General features: G+C 48.5%; 1 protein-coding gene across 1 annotated transcript in view; it reads right to left on the bottom strand.

Moving 5' to 3' along the window:
- Positions 1 to 23,314, bottom strand: part of LOC121555128 (contactin-associated protein-like 5) — a 124,890-nt gene that overhangs the window by 59,482 nt on the left and 42,094 nt on the right. The window contains exon 3 of the mRNA XM_045212056.1: positions 16,963 to 17,156. Coding sequence (XP_045067991.1) covers positions 16,963 to 17,156 — 194 coding nt within the window. The remainder of the gene's footprint in view (positions 1 to 16,962; positions 17,157 to 23,314) is intronic.

Here is a 23,314-nt window from a genome sequence, read left to right as displayed (position 1 = left end):
CAGCCGGCACCGCCATCAGCAGGCCATTACCTTTCAACTCCCCTTCCCAGACGGATGTCAATTCTCTGTGTGGCGTGCAGTGTCAAACTGTGGTCGCCCACCTTTGGAGTGCCTTCATTAGGGACGTCTCACTAATTAGCTGCCACTCATCCAATTTATCATCACCGTTTCTGTTTCTGTAGGCAGGTTTCAAAACTAAATGACACCTTTTGTCTTCTCACATTCACAGAGAAGTGAATGGCATGACTATTCAACAGGCTAGATGTTGTCTCCTGTGTGTCTTCTTGATTGACACCAGGCAGCTGGCATGTTCTTTGTTTTCAATGAACTAACTGAAAAATCATATTAACTACTTGACTGATTTCAAAGCAGCACTGCATCGCATGTACAACAAGAGTAGAGAAGAAGGGATAGGGGCAGGTGTGATGGCTAAAAAGCTATAGGCTGCATAAAAGAAATGGAACGGTTATCATCTGTTTTGCTAGTACAGACTAGAATATGTTCCGGGATTCATCCAATGGCACTGAGGAGTATACCACCTCAGTCAACGGCTTCATCAATAAGTGCATCGACGACGTCGTCCCCACAGTGACCGCACGTACATATCCCAACCAGAAGCCATGGATTACAGGCAACATCCGCACCGAGCTAAAGGCTAGTGCTGCCGCTTTCAAGCAGCGGGAAACTAATCCGGACGCTTATAAGAAATCCCGCTATGCCCTCAGACGAACGATCAAAAAGGCAAAGCGTCAATACAGGACTAAGATTCAATCCTACAACACCGGCTCTGACGCTCAACAACGATGAGACAGCCTATAGGGAGGAGGTCAAAAACCTTGCAGTGTGGTGCCAGGACAACAACCTCTCCCTCAATGTGAGCAAGACAAAGGAGCTGATCGTGGACTACAGGAAAAGGAGGGCTGAACATTGACGGGGCTGTAGTGGAGCGGGTCGAGCATTTCAAGTTCCTTGGTGTCAACATCACCAAGAAACTATCATGGTCCAAACACACCAAGACAGTCGTGAAGAGGGCACGACAACACCTTTTCCACCTCAGGAGACTGAAAAGATTTGGCATGGGTCCTCAGATCCTCAAAAAGTTATACAGTGTGTATGGCACAGTACATCACTGGGGCCAAGCTTCCTGCCATCCAGGACCTATATACTAGGCGGTGTCAGAGGAAAGAAAATGTCAAAGACTCCAGCCACCCAAGTCATAGACTGTTCTCTCTGCTACCGCATGGCAAGCGGTACCGGAGTGCCAAGTCTAGGTCCAAAAGACTCCTTAACAGCTTCTAGCCTTAAGACTGCTGAAAAATTAATCAAATGGCCACCAGGACTATTTGCATTGAACCCCCCCGCTTGTTTTTACACTGCTGCTACTCACTGTTTATTATCTATGCATAGTCACTTTACCCCTACCTACATGTACAAATTACCTCGACTAAGCTGTGCCCCCGCACATTGACTCGGTACCGGTACCCCCTTTATATAGATATATAAATATTTATTGAACTGCATTGTTGGTTAAGGGCTAGTAAGTAAGCATTTCACGGTAAAGTCTACACCTGTTGTATTCTGCGCATGTGACAAATATAATGTGATTTGATTTGATTTGATCTCTCATTTTAATTATATGGGCTTTACATCCATTCACTGTAACTCACTGAAGAATGACTCCAATTAACACCACACACACTTTGTAGCTCAGTTGATAGTGGGAGCATGGTGCTTGTAACTTCAGGGCAGTGGGAGCACAGTGCTTATAACTCCAGGGTTGTGGGTTCGATTCCCAGGACCAACCATATGTAAAATGTATGCACGCATGACTAAGTCGCTTTGGTTAAAAGCATCTGGTAAATGGCATATACAGTGCATTCTGAAAATATTCAGACCCCTTGACTTTTTCCAATACCCCATAATGACAAAGCAAAAACAGCTTTTTAGAAATTTTAGCTCATTTATTTAAAAAAAATACACTTAAATATGACATTTACATAAGTATTCAGTCCCTTTACTCAGTACTTTGTTGAAGCACCTTTGGCAGCAATTACAGCCTTGAGTCTTCTTGGGTATGACGCTACAAGCTTGGCACACCTGAATTTGGGGAGTTTCTCCCATTATTCTCTACAGATCCTCTCAAGCTCTGTCCTGTTGGAAAGTGAACCTTCACCCCAGTCTGAGGTCCTGAGTGCTCTGGAGCAGGTTTTCATCAAGGATCTCTCTGTACTTTGCTTGATCCTAACTAGTCTTGCTCAGTTTGGCCGGGCGGCCAGCTCTAGGAAGAGTCTTGGTGGTTGCAAACTTCTTCCATTTAAGAATGATGGAGGCTTCTCTGTTCTTGGGGACCTTCAATGCTGCAGAAATGTTTTGGTACCATTCCCCAGATCTGTGCCTTGACATAATCCTCTCTCGGAGCTCTACAGACAATTCCTTCGACCTCATGGCTTGGTTTTTGCTTTCCATTCCTAATCATATCCAATCAATTGGATTTACCACAGATGGACTCCAATCAAGTTGTAGAAACATCTCAAGGATGATCAATGGAAACATGATGAACCTGAGCTCATAGCAAAGTGTCTGAATACTTATGTAAATAAGGTATTTCTGTTTTTCATTTTCTGAGTCCCAGAGAGGATGAACCGGAGCCCCAGAGAGGATGAACCGGAGCCCCAGAGAGGATGAACCGGAGCCCCAGAGAGGATGAACTGGAGCCCCAGAGAGGATGAACCGGAGCCCCAGAGAGGATGAACCGGAGCCCCAGAGAGGATGGACCGGAGCCACAGAGAGGATGAACCGGAGCCCCAGAGAGGATGAACCGGAGCCCCAGAGAGGATGAACCGGAGCCCCAGAGAGGATGAACCGGAGCCCCAGAGAAGATGAACCGGAGCCCCAGAGAGGATGAACCGGAGCCCCAGAGAGGATGAACCGGAGCCCCAGAGAGGATGAACCGGAGCCCCAGAGAGGATGAACCGGAGCCCCAGAGAGGATGAACCGGAGCCCCAGAGAGGATGAACCGGAGCCCCAGAGAGGATGAACCGGAGCCCCAGAGAGGATGAACCGGAGCCCCAGAGAGGATGAACCGGAGCCCCAGAGAGGATGAACCGGAGCCCCAGAGAGGATGAACCGGAGCCCCAGAGAGGATGAACCGGAGCCCCAGAGGAGGTTTGTGTACCATGAAATCAAAGATGGGTGAGATGCATTCACAGCTGTCTGGCACAGCTTGTTTATGAAGTCCATTCACCATTAAAAAGTGTATGTTGTATTTCCGTTGATTTAATAGTGAAGACATATAGAAGGCATCTACTACAGGAGATATTAGATATTGGGTTTCACTTTCCTATTAAATAATTATTGACTTATAGGCCTACATAGTTCATCAGGATGTCCTCATATTACAGTGCCTTCAGAATATATTCATACCTCTTGACTTATTCCAAATGTTGTTGTGTTACAGCCTGAATTCAAAATGGATAAATATGTGTTATTTTCCCTCACCCATCTACACACAATACCCCATAAAGTGAAAACATGTATTTTTTATTTTTTGGAAAATTAAATACAGAAATATTCACTTAATATATTCAATACATGTTAGAATCACCTTTGGCAGCGATTACAGCTGTGAGTCTTTCTGGGAAAGTCTCTAAGAGCTTACCCAGACACCTGGATTGTACAATATTTGCACATTACTCTTTTAATAATTGGTTGTTGATCATTGCTAGACAGCCCTTTCCAAGTTTTGCCATACATGTTCAGTCCGATTTAAGTCAAAACTGTAACTAGGCCACTCAGGAACATTCAATGTTGTCTTGGTAATCAGCTCCAGTGTAGATTTGGCCTTGTGTTTTAGGTTATTGTCCTGCTGAAAGGTGAATTCTTCTCCCATTGTCTGTTGGAAAGCAGACTGAACCAGGTTTTCCTCTAGGATTTTGCCTGTGCTTAGCTATATTCTGTTAATTTTTATCCTAAAACATTCCCTTGCTGATTACATGCATACCCATAACATGATGCAACCACCACCATGCTTGAAAATATGAAGAGTGGTAGTTGGATTTGCCCCAAACATAATGCTTTGTATTCAGGACATGAAGTTAATTTCTTTGCCACATTTTTTGCAGTTTTACTTTAGTGACTGTCACGGTTTCGGCCGAGGCTGCCTCTCTTCCTTGTTCGGGCAGGCTTCGGCGTTCGTTGTCTCCGGAATACTAGCTGCCACCGTTGTATGTTTCATGTTCGTTTGCTTTTGTCTGTTTGTTGTGACACCTGTTCTCGTTTAGCGTAATTAGTGTCCTATAAGTTTCTCGTTGTGTTTGTCTAGTGTTGTGTGTTATTGATTTTTGGTCTGTCGTGTGTTGAGCTATTTTCGCTATTTCGCTCGGTTGAGCTTTCCTCCACTACGTTGGAGTGTTTACGCACCTGTTTTGTGCGCTTTTGTTTGTGCGCCTTCGTGCGTAATTATTCGCCTTCGGGCAAGTCGTATTTTCCTTGTTGGAGATTTACTAAAGTCTGTTGGACTATACTTCGGTGTCCTGCGTTTGATTCCACCACTACACCCACCTACCACACTCGTGACAGAATAACACACCTTATAGAATGGAATCAGCAGGAGCCGCAGCAGCCCAGGCGACGCTGGAGGACAAGGTCCGGGAACAACAGGACCAGATCCTGCAGATGGGGACCGCACTGCAGGAGGTGATCACCACCATCCGAGGCTGGGGGACGCCTCCACCGCCACCCTCCCTGGCAGCACCATCGGCCAGTCAGCCCATTCCCGCACCGGAACCCCGAGGAGTCCGACTCTCGCTCCCGAGGGCCTACGATGGGACCGCGACCGGGTGTCAGGATTCCTTCTCCAGGTGGAGCTGTACCTGGCCACCGTGCACCCGGGCGCCCTCGGGACATGAGAGCGTGTCCGCCCTGATCTCCTGCCTTTCCCGGGAAGGCGTTGGAATGGGCCAACGCGGGAGTGGAGGAAGATCGACGCGGACACCATCACTTACGACGAAGTTCTCCCGCCGCTTCAGGGCGGTGTTTGACCATCCCCGGAGGGGAAAGCGGCGGGGGAGCGTCTGGTCTTCCTCCGGCAGGGGAGGAGGAGTGCACAGGAGTTCGCCCTCGAATTCCGTGACTTGACGGGCAGATGCAGGGTGGAATGACCGGGCTCTCGTCGATCACTACAGATGTAGTCTACGAGAGGACGTCCGTCGGGAGCTGGCCTGTAGGGACACCAGCCTCTCGTTCGACCAGTTGGTCGACATGTCCATCAGGCTGGATAACCTGCTAGCTACCCGAGGACGTCCCGAGGGGGGTCCGTCCATTTCACCCTCCAGCGCCTCCGAGCCGTGCCCCATGGAGCTCGGGGGCGCTGGCGCTAGAGAGAGGAGGGGTCGGCTTACTAGGGGGTCCATCTCCTGCACCAACTGTGGTCGGGGAGGACACACCGCGGCTAGGTGCTGGGGATGGCCTCCTAGGGGAGAGGACGACAGGTCCCGCACTGGGGATTCCTTCCAGGTGAGTAGGCGCCCCACTCACCCAGAGCTCTCCGTTGCACATTTCTGTATACCTGTGAGTTTTCCACAGGTAGCACCTCATTCCCAGCATAAGGCGCTGGTAGATTCAGGCGCGGCTGGGAATTTTGTTGATAAGAAGTTTTGTTTAGCCTTAGGGATTCCCCTTCTTCCTGTTGATGTCCCTTTCCCCGATCATGCCCTAGATAGCCGTCCGTTGGGTGCGGGCTTGATCAGGGAAGTCACTGCGCCACTTAGGATGTGTGCGCAGGGGGGTCAGCTATTTCTGATTGACTCGCCTGCGTATCCGGTGGTGCTGGACATGCCCTGGTTGAGTACCCATAACCCATCTATTTCGTGGCAGGAGAGGGGTCTGATGGAGTGGTCTGCCCAGTGTGTGGGTCGATGTTTGGGCGTTTCCGTAGAGGCTACCTCGGTGGAGAGTCCAAACCAGGTGCCCGCATTGCACGTTCCCCCTGAGTATGGGGATTTGGCTATCGCGTTTAGTAAGTCGAGGGCGACGCGGTTGCCACCCCATAGGCAGGGAGATTGTGCGATAGACCTCCAGGCAGGAGCTGCGCTCCCACGGAGCCATGTGTATCCTCTGTCTCAGGAGGAGAAGAAAGCTATGGAGACTTACATAGACGAATCTCTGACACAAGGATACATACGGCCTTCCACTTCCCCTGCGTCCTCGAGTTTCTTTTTTGTGAAGAAGAAGGATGGTGGTTTACGCCCGTGCATCGATTACCGTGGTCTCAATCAGATCACGGTGAAGTACAGTTATCCACTCCCGCTGATTGCGACCATGACTGAGTCCTTGCATGGGGCGCGTTTCTTCACTAAATTAGATCTCAGGAGCGCGTACAACTTGGTGCGCATCAGGGAGGGCGATGAATGGAATACAGCCTTTAGTACCACCTCGGGCCATTACGAGTATCTTGTCATGCCATACGGGTTGATGAACGCTCCGTCAGTTTTCCAATCATTCGTGGATGAGATCTTCAGGGACATGCAGGGGCAGGGGGTCGTGGGTGTACATAGATGACATTCTCGTGTACTCGCCTACCCGTGTCGAGCATGTGGCCCTGGTGCGCAGAGTGTTGCGGAGGCTGGTGGAGCACGACCTGTATGTTAAGGCAGAGAAGTGTCTGTTTTTCCAGGAGTCGGTCTCCTTTTTGGGGTATCAGTTGTCTGCGTCAGGGGTGAAGATGGAGGTAGACCGGGTGTCAGCCGTGCGTAATTGGCAAACACCAACCACTGTGAAGGAGGTGCAGCAGTTTTTGGGGTTTGCGAATTACTACCGGAGGTTTATCCGGGGTTTTGGACAGGTGGCAGCTCCCATCACGTCTCTTTTGAAGGGGGGTCCGGTGCGTCTGCAGTGGTCTGCCGAGGCGGACAGGGCGTTTGGGAGGCTGAAGGACCTGTTTACCTCGGCTCCAGTGCTGGCGCATCCGGATCCCTCTTTACCATTTCAGGTAGAGGTGGACGCGTCTGAGGCCGGTATAGGAGCCGTGCTTTCACAACGGTCAGGCGCGCCACCTAAACTCCGCCCCTGTGCTTTTTATTCCAAGAAGCTCAGTCCGGCGGAGCGAAACTATGACGTAGGGGACAGGGAGCTGTTAGCCGTGGTACAGGCCCTAAAGGTGTGGAGGCACTGGCTCGAGGGGGCTCAACACCCTTTCCTCATTTTGACGGACCACCGTAACCTGGAGTACATCCGGGCAGCGAGGAGGCTGAACCCTCGGCAGGCTAGATGGAATATGTTTTTGACCCGGTTTACGTTTAAGATCACGTACATCCCTGGGTCAAAGAACGGTAAGGCAGATGCGCTGTCTCGGCAGTATGACACGGAGGAGAGGTCCGTGGAGCCCACTCCCATACTGCCGGAGTCGTGTCTGGTGGCACCGGTAGTGTGGGAGGTCGATGCTGAGCTCGAGCGGGCGTGCACGCACCGACCCTAGTCCTCCGCAATGCCCGGAGGGTCGGAAGTACGTTCCGCTCGAGGTTCGGGATCGATTGATCTATTGGGCTCACACGTCACCCTCCTCTGGACACCCGGGTATCGGCCGGACAGTGCACTGTCTTAGTGCCAAGTACTGGTGGCCCACGTTGGCAAGGGATGTGAGGGTTTATATTTCCTCCTGCTCGGTGTGCGCCCAGTGTAAGGCGCCTAGACATCTGCCTAGGGGTAAGTTACTACCCCTTCCCGTTCCACAACGACCATGGTCCCACCTCTCGGTGGATTTCCTTACTGACCTTCCTCCTTCACAGGGGAATACCACTATACTGGTCGTTGTGGACCGGTTTTCTAAGGCCTGTCGTTTGCTCCCCATGCCGGGTCTTCCTACCGCCCTGCAAACTGCCGAAGCCCTATTCACCCATGTGTTCCGGCACTACGGGGTACCCGAGGATATTGTGTCTGATCGAGGTCCCCAATTTACCTCCAGAGTCTGGAGAGCTTTTATGGAGCGGTTGGGGGTCTCGGTGAGCCTCACCTCGGGTTACCACCCGGAGAGTAATGGGCAGGTGGAACGTGTGAACCAGGATGTGGGTAGGTTTCTTAGAACATACTGCCAGGACCGGCCGGAGGAGTGGGCAAGGTACGTTCCCTGGGCCGAAATGGCCCAGAATTCCCTACGCCATACCTCCACTAACCTAACCCCTTTCCAATGTGTATTAGGTTACCAGCCGGTTCTGACACCTTGGCAGCAGAGCCAGATCGAGGCTCCTGCGGTGGATGAGTGGGCGCGGCGCTCGGAGGAGACTTGGAACGCTGCACACGTCCACCTGCAGCGGGCCCTCCGACGTCATAAGGCGAGCGCCGATCTCCACCGCAGTGAGGGACCGGTGTACGCACCTGGTGATCGAGTCTGGCTCTCTACCAGAAACCTGCCCCTCCGCCTGCCCTGTCGGAAACTGGGTCGGCGGTTTGTAGGGCCATTTAAAGTCCTGGGAAGGTTGAACGAGGTGTGTTACAAATTACAACTACCTGTTGAATATAAAAGTATTAACCCCTCGTTCCATGTGTCCCTTCTCAGGCCGGTGGTAGCTGGCCCACTCCAAGAAAGTGAGATCAGGGAGACTCCTCCGCCCCCAGTGACTTATTACAAACAGGATGCATGTTTTGGAATATTTTTATTCTGTACAGGCTTCCTTCTTTTCACTCTGTCAATTAGGTTAGTATTGTGGAGTAACTACAATGTTGTTGATCCATCCTCAGTTTTTTCCTATCACAGCCATTAAACGCTGTAACTATTTTAAAGTCACCATTGGCCTCATGGTGAAATCCCTGAGCGGTTTCCTTCCTCTCCGGCAACTGAGTTAGGAAGGACACCTGTATCGTTGTGGTGACTGGGTGTATTGATACACCATCCAAAGTGTAATGGTGACTCAAAGGGATATTCAATGTACTGTATGCTTTTTTTTTTTTTGACCCATCTACCAATAGGTGCCCTTCTTTGCGAGGCATTGGAAAACCTCCATGGTCTTTGTGGTTGGATCTGTGTTTGAAATTCACTGCTTGACTGAGGGACCTAACATATACAGTGGGGAGAACAAGTATTTGATACACCGCCGATTTTGCAGGTTTTCCTACTTACAAAGCATGTAGAGGTCTGTAATTTTTATCATAGGTACACTTCAACTGTGAGAGACAAAAATCCAGAATATCACATTGTATGATTTTTAAGTAATTAATTTGCATTTTATTGCATGACATAAGTATTTGATCACCTACCAACAAGTAAGAATTCCAGCTCTCACAGACCTGTTAGTTTTTCTTTAAGAAGCCCTCCTGTTCTCCACTCATTAACTGTATTAACTGCACCGGTTTGAACTCGTTACCTGTATAAAAGACACCTGTCCACACACTCAATCAAACAGACTCCAAACTCTCCACAATGGCCAAGACCAGAGAGCTGTGTAAGGACATCAGGGATAAAATTGTAGACCTGCACAAGGCTGGGATGGGCTACAGGACAATAGGCAAGCAGCTTGGTGAGAAGGCAACAACTGTTGGCGCAATTATTAGAAAATGGAAGAAGTTCAAGATGACGGTCAATCACCCTTGGTCTGGGGCTCCATGCAAGATCTCACCTCATGGGGCATCAATGATCATGAGGAAGATGAGGGATCAGCCCAGAACTACACAGCAGGACCTGGTCAATGACCTGAAGAGAGCTGGGACCACATTCTAAAAGAAAACCATTAGTAACACACTATGCCGTCATGGATTAAAATCCTGCAGCGCATGCAAGGTCCCCCTGCTCAAGCCAGCGCATGTCCAGGCCCGTCTGAAGTTTGCCAATGACCATCTGGATGATCCAGAGGAGGAATGGGAGAAGGTCATGTGGTCTGATGAGACAAATATAGAGCTTTTTGGTCTAAACTCCACTCGCCGTGTTTGGAGGAAGAAGAAGGATGAGTACAACCCCAAGAACACTATCCCAACCGTGAAGCATGGAGGTGGAAACATCATTCTTTGGGGATGTTTTTCTGCAAAGGGGACAGGACAACTGCACCGTATTGAGGGGAGGATGGATGGGGCCATGTATCGCGAGATCTTGGCCAACAACCTCCTTCCCTCAGTAAGAGCATTGAAGATGGGTCGTGGCTGGTTCTTCCAGCATGACAACGACCCGAAACACACAGCCAGGGCAACTAAGGAGTGGCTCCGTAAGAAGCATCTCAAGGTCCTGGAGTGGCCTAGCCAGTCTCCAGACCTGAACCCAATAGAAAATCTTTGGAGGGAGCTGAAAGTCCGTATTGCCCAGCGACAGCCCCGAAACCTGAAGGATCTGGAGAAGGTCTGTATGGAGGAGTGGGATAAAATCCCTGCTGCAGTGTGTGCAAACCTGGTCAGGTCCTACAGGAAATGTGTGATCTCTGTAATTGCAAACAAAGGTTTCTGTACCAAATATTAAGTTCTGCTTTTCTGATGTATCAAATACTTATGTCATGCGATAAAATGCAAATGAATTACTTAAAAATCATACAATGTGATTTTCTGGATTTTTGTTTTAGATTCCATCTCTCACAGTTGAAGTGTACCTATGATAAAAATTACAGACCTCTACATGCTTTGTAAGTAGGAAAACCTGCAAAATCGGCAGTGTATCAAATACTTGTTCTCCCCACTGTATGTGTGGGGTACAGAGATGAGGTAGTCATTCAAAAACCATGTTAAACACTATTATTGCACACAGAGTGATTCCATACAACTTATGCGACTTGTTAAGCAACTTTTTACTCCTGAACTTATTTAGGCTTGCCATAACAAAGGGGTTGAATACTTATTGACTGAAGTCATTTCAGCATTCCATTTTTAATTAATTTGTAAACATTTCAAAAAACCTAATTCCACTTTGACATTACGGGGTATTTTGTGTAGGCCAGTGACACACAATCTCATACAAAATGTGGAAAAAGTAAGGGGGTGTGACTACTTTCTGAAGGCACTGTATAGTGTATAGCATTTATTAAATAAACTCTTCAAAAGCACTGTCTGAATACAGAAAAGCCGTGGGACTATTCCAAGGCCCAACCTAACAGGGACCCAAACAGTATGTTAGAGTACAACACTGAAATATCATTACTTGACAAAAAAGACAGAGATGAAGAAAAACAATGCACTTCACTACTATATCTGTCATGAGCCCTCTCACTCCACCGGGTTACCACCTTAATTGGTTTCCACTATCTTCCACTCTGCTCACCTCCCTCTCTCTACTCAGCCTAACTAGCTCCACCTGTCCCTGCTCTGCTCGGCTCTAATTACTCTGCCAGCTGCGCTGCATTACCCACTAACCTCTCCCAGTATTTAAGGCCCTGTCTTTCAGCTCTCCGGTGTCAGATCGTCTGCAAAGCTCACACCCGGAACCTGTTTGCTCGCGCTTCTGGCTCACCCTGGTTTTGTGACCCCGGACCTGCCTGGTTTTTGGATACTCTTCTGCCTCAGGAGATCCAGACCTGCTTCTGCCATTACGACTCCTGGCTACTCTTCAATCCCGGTAACTCTGACCAGCCTTCTGCCTTGCTACTACGTATTTTGGATTTCCCTTGAACTGTACTGCTGCCTGGTTTCATTCCGCCCCGTTGTGTCTGTGTTTCCTCCCCCCCCCAGGACTTCTGGACCACCAACCACCGGCGTCATCGGACGCATCGCTGCCACTGGGGGGAGGCACAGACCCAGCACATCGGACGGGATAACCCCTGGAGCCTTCACTCACTCCCTACATCCCTTTCCCCTTAAGTTTAAATAAACTTTCTGGTGTGACGCAATTGTGGTCCTCTTGTCGTCTGTCTGAACCGTGACAGTACGATCTGAACATCATGGACCCAGCGCACACTTCCCCCGACATGGAAACCGAAGAACCTGAGCAACCCACCGCCATGCTACGCCTGGAACACACTGAGAGAGAGCTAGGCCGCATGAGCGGCGACATCACCTCTCTGCTTCAGGCCGGCTACCAACAGCATCAGCAGTTCCAGCAGCACCAGCAGCAGTCCCAGCAGCAGCAACAACAACTCGCCATGATCATTCAACTCCTCACCAACCTGACCCCAGCCAGTCTGCCCACCAGCCCTGCCCCCGAGTTACCTGCCCCGGTCATTGCAGCCGCTGCTCCGGGAACCCAAGATTGGAAACCCCGAGCGGTTCAACGGCGATTCAACCCAGGTCCGGCCATTCCTGACTAGCTGCCGACTTCAGTTCTCCTTGCAGCCAAGGACCTTCGCCACGGAGGGGGCTAAGGTTGGGTATGCCATCACTCACCTGACGGGCCGAGCTCGACTCTGGGGAACAGCAGAGTTCGAACGTCAAACCCCCCGCATGTGCAACCTTCGACCTGTTTGCTGAGGAGATGCTGAAGGTGTTTGACCTGGATTCACCAACCGCAGAGGCGTCTCGTGAACTGTTCAGTATTCGACAAGGCAGACGTACAGTCGCAGACCATTCCATCGACTTCCGAACCCTGGCTAGACGAAGTTCTTGGAACACACCATCGTTGGTGGACGCGTTCTTCCATAGTTTGGCTGACTATATCAAGGACGAGTTGGTCTCCCAGGAACTGCCTTCCACTCTTGATGAAGCCATCGCACTGACTGTCAGGATCGACAGTAGGATACAGACCCGTCGTCGTGAGAGGGGGCGCCAAGGTCCACCTACTACCGGCATTCGGAGAGATCCGACTGGGTTCCTGTCATCTACTGCCACTCACCCAGGTCAGCTTGATCAGTCTGAGCCTATGGAGATTGGGCGAGCCTCTCTCACTCCTGCAGAGCGCCAGCGACAGCTTCACCTCAAACCTCTGTCTCTATTGTGGAGGTGATGGACATCGTGTGGTAACCTGCCCTTTAAAGGGCCGAAGCTCACCGGGCATAGGGGAGTCCGGTTGAGTTCAATGACCATCCAGTCCTCCGACCGCAAACCCCTGCTGCAAGTTCACCTCCGCCTCCCTGACTCAACTCACACCCTGGCTGCTCTGGTGGATTCTGGCGCCCGAAGCCAACATAATGGACATCAAGCTGGCACGCCAACTGGGACTGGAGAACCTCCGTTTGACACCTCCTATTCCTGCCCGGGCACTGGACGGACACTTACTCGGATCGGTCACTCATGTCACGGCCCCGGTCTCGATGGGTCTGTCCGGAAACCATCAAGAAACTATCCAGTTTCACCTGCTCCCCTCTCCAGGCCAACCCCTCATCCTGGGTTACCCATGGCTCCGCCGGCACAACCCTCAGCTCGACTGGGTGACCGGGGTGATCAGGGAGTGGGGAGAGGACTGCCACCGAACCTGCCTGCTTGCCGCCGCACTACCCCTCGGCCAGTACCTACTAACTCCGCTCCTGACCCCTCCAAGGACCCTGTGTCGATTCTGCCAAGTCCCTGCATCGTTGCAGCTCTGACCTGGGCTGTTGAGGAACAGGTGCTGGAGGCTCTCCGTAACCAGCCAGGTCCCAGCACTTGCCCAGCTGACCGCCTTTTTGTCCCCGAAGACCTGAGGTCCCAGGTCGTTCAGTGGGGACATGACTCCCGCCTAGCTTGTCACCCTGGCTCCACCCGCACTTACAACCTGCTCGCCCAGAGGTTCTGGTGGCCCTCTCTGAGGAAGGATGTACGGGAATTCGTCCAAGCCTGCCCCATCTGCAACCAACACAAGTCGTCCTGCCAGCCCCCCAGCCGGATTGCTGCAGCCCCTGCCTGTGCCCAGGAGTCCGCTGGTCCCTGCTGCGCCTTGTCCTCCTCCTCCACGGCTCGTCGAAGGTGGTCTGGTTTACACCGGTCCGCCGCCTGCTTCGGTCCAGACGGAGGGGTAGGGGTCTCCAGTACCTCATTGACTGGGAGGGCTATGGACCTGAGGAAAGGACCTGGGTGCCAGCTAGTCGGATTGTGGATAGGACTCTCATCACCGCTTTCCACCAACGGCATCCTGATCAACCTGCAATCCGTAGGGGCCGCCCCAGAGGGGTCCCTAACCGTCCGGCCCGCTCGGCTTCCTGTCCTGTGCCTGACCCTGTCTCGGGACCTGTCCCATCTCCCGACCACGGCCCTCCGGCTTCCTCCGAGGATGAGGACGTTCACTCGGACCGTTCGGAGGAGTTCTAGCCCTCCTCCGGCTCCCCTCCTCCCGCCCGGCGTGGTGTTGCTCTTGGGACTTCTGGGGCCGTCCCTTGGGGGGGGGGTTCTGTCATGAGCCCTCTCACTCCACCGGGTTACCACCTTAATTGGTTTCCACTATCTTCCACTCTGCTCACCTCCCTCTCTCTACTCAGCCTAACTAGCTCCACCTGTCCCTGCTCTGCTCGGCTCTAATTACTCTGCCAGCTGCGCTGCATTACCCACTAACCTCTCCCAGTATTTAAGGCCCTGTCTTTCAGCTCTCCGGTGTCAGATCGTCTGCAAAGCTCACACCCGGAACCTGTTTGCTCGCGCTTCTGGCTCACCCTGGTTTTGTGACCCCGGACCTGCCTGGTTTTTGGATACTCTTCTGCCTCAGGAGATCCAGACCTGCTTCTGCCATTACGACTCCTGACTACTCTTCAATCCCGGTAACTCTGACCAGCCTTCTGCCTTGCTACTACGTATTTTGGATTTCCCTTGAACTGTACTGCTGCCTGGTTTCATTCCGCCCCGTTGTGTCTGTGTTTCCTCCCCCCCCCAGGACTTCTGGACCACCAACCACCGGCGTCATCGGACGCATCGCTGCCACTGGGGGGAGGCACAGACCCAGCACATCGGACGGGATAACCCCTGGAGCCTTCACTCACTCCCTACATCCCTTTCCCCTTAAGTTTAAATAAACTTTCTGGTGTGACGCAATTGTGGTCCTCTTGTCGTCTGTCTGAACCGTGACAATATCCCAATCATTGTTCAGTCACTATCGATCATTGAGAACAATTTCAAGGCATGTCAAGTTGGGTTCACACACTACACCAGCATTTCTGCATTATCCCATATTCCCACAGTTGAGTGTAAATAATGTATTTTTAAAGACATAAAGATAATGAATATTACATGTTGCCGTAGTGGACTGGACATGCTGTCTGCACTTGTACCTTCAACTACTGTTTAATTATACACCATGTGATAGAAGCTCTTGGGTATTGCTGACGTGCCAACACATTTGTCGCCGAGACATCTTAAGAACAATTCTGAGTGGCAGAAAACGCAAGAATGTTGAGTTGTATTTGACATAACTGGGGCGAACACAATGGGTTCTAAAGAATTTATGTCCACTAAAACATCATGAGGCTTTGGGGGGGGGGGATGTTAACTCAATTATGTACATGTGCTAACCAAGCTGTAGTGATACAACCACAATAGAGGAGGAATAGGATGAAGGTGGAGTGAGTCAGTGTGTAGAGGACAACCACACACTGCATCCCACACTACTGTCAACCTTAACAAAATGTCTCCTTCACAAGGATTTTAAACAATTAGATAAAAAGCGAGTTACAGTTTGAATTCTCCTGATGGTTTTCCCACAAAGCACCCCTGGGAAGAGCAGAACCAAGACAGCGAGGTTTAACCTTCTGCTCGCTCTCACACACCCCAGAGGCTGAAGACAATAAGGGTGTTTTCACACCTCGTTCTGAGCTACAGTTCAAATCAGAATTTGATCATCTGTTACATTGTATTTTTATAAAAAAATTTGGTCCTGTTGGTTTCACATTGCCGAATGTCAAACTAACTAAAATGCCTAAACAAAACCACATGGTCATGTAAGTCATTTATTTATTGGAGAAAGATGAATCCATCTATGATTATCAAAAAGCATGACTTGTGTGTCCCAAACATCATATTACTTTGGCTTTGCTCTTCCAACAACATGAGGGAGGAAACAGGGAAATAGCCCCTCTAACTGCCACGTGAATAGACTATATTCAGTAGCCTATGGGGGAATCTCAATTGCATATTCCTCACGTCCTCTCTCCTCGTCTCCTTCTCAAACCCCATTTGAGAAGAACGCTAGAGGTCCCTCCCCTCTGACTTTCTCCTCCAATGGGTTTGGAAAAGGAGACGAGGCGAGAGGACAGAGGAGTATGTAATTGAGATTCTCCCTATATACCCGGTATAGCACTGTCTCCCTTCATCTGCATCGGATGCACTCAGAAATGCTCTGCTACTCACAGAATGTTTTAAAGATAACAGGTTATGGTACTGCGTGCATTTCATCAAATGCTCACAGTCAAACAACCAATAATACTGCACGCTTCTGGTTCTTTTCCTGTGTTTGGTCCGGACTGTGTTCTCACCTGCAGCGAACCGCACCATGGTACGAATGAAATCGGACCGAGACCACCCTTTTTGAGTGAACCACGGTATGTTGTTTAGGGCACTCCCGAGTGCGGATAGAGTGTTCACACCAGACCGAACGAACCCAACCAAGAACAAGAGAGGGACACATTGTCTTATTTCCTTACAGCTTTGACCTACTCTGAGTTACAGCTCAATACTCAGCTACTCTCTCATCCCAGGGTGCCGAGTGAAAAGAAAAGTCAGAACTTAGATGATTAAGTTCAAGTCAATGTGACCGACTGGGTTCAAATCCGGCTCTCCTGCGCACCTGTACTATCCCATTGAGCTAAAGCCAAGGCATAACCTCAGGGTATAGCACATCAGAGAAAACAAGTCTTCACTGGATGGTGTTCAGAGATAGATAGGAGGGGTTGAGTGGAGCTGAAGGATGGGACTAAAAACAAACAAAAGATAACTATAGTAAAATATATCCGTAAAATGTATATTGTATGTATAAGTTGGAATTAGAAGCCTAAGTGTTGTTGTCCATTAGTTCACTCCAATTAGGAGAGGGATGGTAGGGTTAGGGGAAAATACTAAAGGAAAATATATACAAAAATATATATATTTTATCATCTATACGCGATATTAAACCTGATCAACCCCCTCACAAGTACAACAGTAAATCTACAGTATGATGCAACTTACCCCAACCCCGTCCTCTTGTCGGTACTGCTTCCAGGCTCGGCCTGTGTCACTGAACAGCAGCAGGTAGCCGCTGACCCAGTCTGAGCCTCCGTAGCACCCCTGTGTGGCGACGGCCGTCACCTCCATCCTGTCCCTGAGGTCCAGCTGCAGCCACGGATGTCTGTCTGTCACCTGGGGGGACCAGCCTCCCGCTCCTCAGGAGACCAGAGAGAGAAAACCTTCCTTTTAAGAATTCAGTCAATGCACAGTTTGGATCGAATTGTGGTCTGTGTTCTGTCTAGAGTCTAGATAACCCTTACCCCTGTAGGCCTCGCCTGCCTGCAATGCAATTGGTGATGAATTCTTGCATTGCTGTCTGCATAGAGAGTATCTTGTGTATGCTAGGATCCTCTGTATAGCCTACTGCATGTGAGGTGATTGTTGTGCCGTATGAACTAACCCCCTCTAACATGCCGTATGAACTAACCCCCTATATCATGCTGTATGAACTAACCCCCTCTATCATGCTGTATGAACTAACCCCCTCTATCATGCTGTATGAACTAACCCCCTCTACCATGCTGTATAAACTAACCCCCTCTACCATGCTGTATGAACTAACCCCCTCTATCATGCTGTATGAACTAACCCCCTCTATCATGCTGTATGAACTAACCCCCTCTATCATGCTGTATGAACTAACCCCCTATATCATGCTGTATGAACTAACCCCCTCTATCATGCTGTATAATCTAACCCCCTCTATCATGCTGTATGAACTAACCCCCTCTACCATGCTGTATGAACTAAACCCCTCTATCATGCTGTATGAACTAACCCCCTGTATCATACTGTATGAACTGACCCCCTCTACCATGCTGTATGAACTAACCCCCTCTACCATGCTGTATGAACTAACCCCCTGTATCATGCTGTATGATCTAACCCCCTCTATCATGTTGTATGAACTAACCCCCTCTACCATGCTGTATGAACTAACCCCTTCTATCATGCTGTATGATCTAACCCCCTCTATCATGCTGTATGAACTAACCCCCTGTATCATGCTGTATGATCTAACCCCCTCTATCATGCTGTATGAACTAACCCCCTCTACCATGCTGTATGAACTAACCCCCTCTATCATGCTGTATGATCTAACCCCCTCTATCATGCTGTATGAACTAACCCCCTGTATCATGCTGTATGATCTAATCCCCTCTATCATGCTGTATGAACTAACCCCCTGTATCATGCTGTATGAACTAACCCCCTCTACCATGCTGTATGAACTAACCCCCTATACCATGCTGTATGAACTAACCCCCTCTACCATGCTGTATGAACTAACCCCCTCTACCATGCTGTATGAACTAACCCCCTGTATCATGTTGTATGATCTAACCCCCTCTATCATGTTGTATGATCTAACCCCCTCTATCATGCTGTATGAACTAACCCCCTCTACCATACTGTATGATCTAATCCCCTCTATCATGCTGTATGAACTAACCCCCTGTATCATGCTGTATGAACTAACCCCCCTACCATGCTGTATGAACTAACCCCCTCTACCAAGCTGTATGACCTAACCCCCTCTACCATGCCGTATGAACTAACCCCCTCTATCATACTGTATGAACTAACCCCCTCTACCATTCTGTGTGAACTAACCCCCTCTACCATGCTGTATGAACTAACCCCCTCTATCATGCTGTATGAACTAACCCCCTCTATCATGACATATGAACTAAACCCCTCTATCATGCTGTATGAACTAACCCCCTCTACCATGCTGTATGAACTAACCCCCTCTATCATGCTGTATGAACTAACCCCCTCTACCATGCTGTATGATCTAATCCCCTCTATCATGCTGTATGAACTAACCCCCTCTATCATGCTGTATGATCTAATCCCCTCTATCATGCTGTATGAACTAACCCCCTGTATCATGCTGTATGAACTAACCCCCTCTACCATGCTGTATGAACTAACCCCCTCTACCATGCTGTATGAACTAACCCCCTCTACCATGCTGTATGAACTAACCCCCTCTACCATGCTGTATGAACTAACCCCCTGTATCATGCTGTATGATCTAACCCCCTCTATCATGTTGTATGATCTAACCCCCTCTATCATGCTGTATGAACTAACCCCCTCTACCATGCTGTATGATCTAATCCCCTCTATCATGCCGTATGATCTAACCCCCTCTACCATGCTGTATGAACTAACCCCCTCTATCATGCTGTATGAACTAACCCCCTCTATCATGCTATATGATCTAACCCCCTCTATCATGTTGTATGATCTAACCCCCTCTATCATGCTGTATGAACTAACCCCCTCTACCATACTGTATGATCTAATCCCCTCTATCATGCTGTATGAACTAACCCCCTGTATCATGCTGTATGAACTAACCCCCTCTACCATGCTGTATGAACTAACCCCCTCTACCATGCTGTATGACCTAACCCACTCTACCATGCCGTATGAACTAACCCCCTCTATCATACTGTATGAACCAACCCCCTCTACCATTCTGTGTGAACTAACCCCCTCTACCATGCTGTATGAACTAACCCCCTCTATCATGCTGTATGAACTAACCCCCTCTATCATGCCATATGAACTAAACCCCTCTATCATGCTGTATGAACTAACCCCCTCTACCATGCTGTATGAACTAACCCCCTCTATCATGCTGTATGAACTAACCCCCTCTATCATGCTGTATGAACTAACCCCCTCTACCATGCTGTATGATCTAATCCCCTCTATCATGCTGTATGAACTAACCCCCTCTATCATGCTGTATGATCTAATCCCCTCTATCATGCTGTATGAACTAACCCCCTGTATCATGCTGTATGAACTAACCCCCTCTACCATGCTGTATGAACTAACCCCCTCTACCATGCTGTATGAACTAACCCCCTCTACCATTCTGTATGAACTAACCCCCTCTACCATGCTGTATGAACTAACCCCCTGTATCATGCTGTATGATCTAACCCCCTCTATCATGTTGTATGATCTAACCCCCTCAATCATGCTGTATGAACTAACCCCCTCTACCATGCTGTATGATCTAATCCCCTCTATCATGCCGTATGATCTAACCCCCTCTACCATGCTGTATGAACTAACCCCCTCTATCATGCTGTATGAACTAACCCCCTCTACCATGCTGTATGAACTAGTCTCCTCTATCATGATGTATGAACTAACCCCCTCTACCATGCCGTATGAACTAACCCCCTCTATCATACTGTATGAACTAACCCCCTCTACCATGCTGTATGAACTAACCCCCTCTACCATGCTGTTTGAACTAACCCCCTCTACCATGCTGTATGAACTGACCCCCTCTACCATGCTGTATGAACTAACCCCCTCTATCATACTGTATGAACTAACCCCCTCTATCATGCTGTATGAACTAACCCCCTCTATCATGCTGTATGAACTAACCCCCTCTATCGTGTTGTATGAACTAACCCCCTCTATCATGCTGTATGAACTAACCCCCTCTATCGTGTTGTATGAACTAACCCCCTCTATCTGGAGAGATGGAGTGTGAAAACACACCATTTGGCTTAAATAACATGTCAGATGTATCAGTGCACTTCATACACTGGTGAATAAAACACCTCAGCACCTTACACAACATCCAAACACTAATGTGAAAGTGTGATACGGCAGTGCTGTGTACAATTAGTAGTCAGACCCCACAAGCCGCCCAGCTATCAAGCTGAAGAAGACAGGTCAGCTCTGGCAGAAAGGTTCATTACTCAGCTGCTCTGGGCTGGGACACACCACCATGGGAGCAGATGAGTGCAGCATATCAAACCAGAGTCTGAGACACAGAGGAAGCATCGTTTACGGATCCCCCCAGAGAGGAGGATTATTCTGGTTGTTACAGACAAATGTACTGTAGCCAAGGTCAAAATAACCTGGGGTAAGTCAGGTGTTCACCTTCCACACCCCAAGTCATTGAGAATCATTATCTAGTTATAGAACGTAGATTTATATCTAGATTCATTTATTAACCTGTGACCCTTGTTGTTAGGGCTAAGAGCAACATTTAAAAATTTGGGATTTATATGAAAACCTATCTTTTTCAATAATAACCATTATGCTATTTCAAACTAATCCTGAATGAAGTTCTTTTGAGTATGATCTCCTCATATTACACCATACAAGACTGTTCAGGAAACTAAACTTCCCGGCGGCTCTGAAATCAGTAACACTTTATATTTTATTAACCTTTTGTAACACAAGTAAATGGGATTAATTCCCCAAAATAAGCATATATTTAAAAATGTCACATATTTACAGTAACATTTGATGTTTAAGAATAGTGCCATCGGACTTTTAGCTCTAACTATGAAACGCTATTGGCTATAAACTCAGTTCCAATTGCATCTGAAAGAGGAGATTCTCAACCTGTTATGGAGACATTGACTGGAAACTAAATATTTATTTACATAAATTACAAATAAAAAAAGAGTTATAGTGGCCGCCACGACTCCCAGGCTCCATATCAATATATTTTCAGGGTACATACATCTATCTACCTCTGGTGCTTTTATCACAAAGTGCATTATTGAGTCAACATTTTTAGCTTTGTATACACAAACAAGATACTTTTCCCCCCTCCATATTACAGTTTTTCTCCATTGGTTTGGCTCATTTCTTGAAACAGAAATTACATTCTCAAAACTCTAAGATCATTTGGCAAAACAGTCTTACAGTTCAGCACAACACTATAGCTCACTTGCAAAAGCTCATATCTCTCCTAAAACTGTTCACTCATGCTTCAAAACTAAATTCCTTTCCCATATAAGGAGTCAGTGCCACGAAAATGGCAAAGATCCTTCTCAATTGCTTTGGCTCATTTCTTGAAACAGACCGGACGTTCTCAACACTCTTGGTGCTTTAGCCAAAATAACGTGGATGGTTCGGCACAACACCATGGTTCACCTGCAAAAGCTCATACCTCTCCCAAAACAGTTCACGCATGTGTCAAAACTAAATTTCCTTCTCATTTAAACAGTCAGTGCCCCCAAAATGCTTCGTCCCTTTGGCATTGTGTAAGCACTGCAAGTCAAAATGTTTAGATGTTTTGTCACTATGGCAGAGGACCATTGAAATATCCCTCATGTCCACCTTTCAGTCTTAGCCCAGTCCTTCATTGACAATGGTTACTGTACTGTTTTTTGTCTAGCTAACAGAATACAATTGTGTATAAAACTGAAAAAAAATAAATAGGATTTTAGGGTAAGAGTAGCCTCCAAGGTTTGACATCACACATTGCACTCATACTGCCAAGGAAATTGTAACCATTATCATTCACACACATAAAGTAACTTCCATACATCAGAGTAAAAGAAAATGTATACAGCATAATATACTGTAATATAAACACACAAACAAAAAACAATGAAAATTATATGCAGCCTACAGTGCTGTAAATAAAGCTGGAGTTTCACAACTAACAGTTCTTCACTGGTCGCTGTCCTCACCCTCCTGGCCATCCACACGCTGCTGTCTGTCTGGCCACAGATTCTCGTCCACATCACAGCGTATATTCTCCCTTGCGATGCAACGAGGGAAGAAACGGCGTGCATGTTGCAACCATCCCCTACACTGATCTCCTGTAATATCCTCACACGCAGCGTCCATTGCATGGAGCAGGGACCTCTGATCTTGAGCCCGATGCTCATACACTCTCCACCTCCAAGCGGAGAAATACTCCTCAATAGGATTGAGGAAAGGAGAGTAAGGTGGTAGGAACACCATGACCATCCTTGGATGAGTAGTGAACCAGGCCCTGATGAGCGGGCCACGGTGGAAATTCACATTGTCCCATACAATGACATATTGTGGTAGGTGAGGCCCTACGAGACCGCTCTCATTTTCAGGGATCAAATCAACATGAAGGCGGTCCAAGAAAATGAGGAGCTTCTGTGTATTGTATGGGCCAAGACTGGGGATGTGAGTGGCCACACCATTCTCCGATATGGCAGCACACATAGTTATATTGCCCCCTCGCTGGCCTGGGACATCCACCATGGCCCGGTGGCCAATAATATTACGGCCACGTCTTCGGCCCTTGGCCAGGTTGAAGCCAGCTTCATCCACAAACACGAGGATGTGATGGGTCTCGTTTCCTTCCAATGCCATTATTCTCTACAATAGCGTAAAAAAGAAAACATCAAATCAGTCATACAGAAGAGTCATACACTACAGTTACAGACAATTACATAGGAATGTTCTATGTTCTCCACAAGTTCAATATACTACTGGCCACTACTCCAGTGGTTCCAAACCTGGGGTACATGTACCCCTATGCAGAGGT

This window comes from Coregonus clupeaformis, chromosome 40 (genome assembly GCF_020615455.1).
Source record: "Coregonus clupeaformis isolate EN_2021a chromosome 40, ASM2061545v1, whole genome shotgun sequence".
Taxonomy (NCBI): domain Eukaryota; kingdom Metazoa; phylum Chordata; class Actinopteri; order Salmoniformes; family Salmonidae; genus Coregonus; species Coregonus clupeaformis.
Note: the sequence above shows the minus strand (reverse complement) of the source record. Positions and strands in the feature narration are given on the sequence as shown.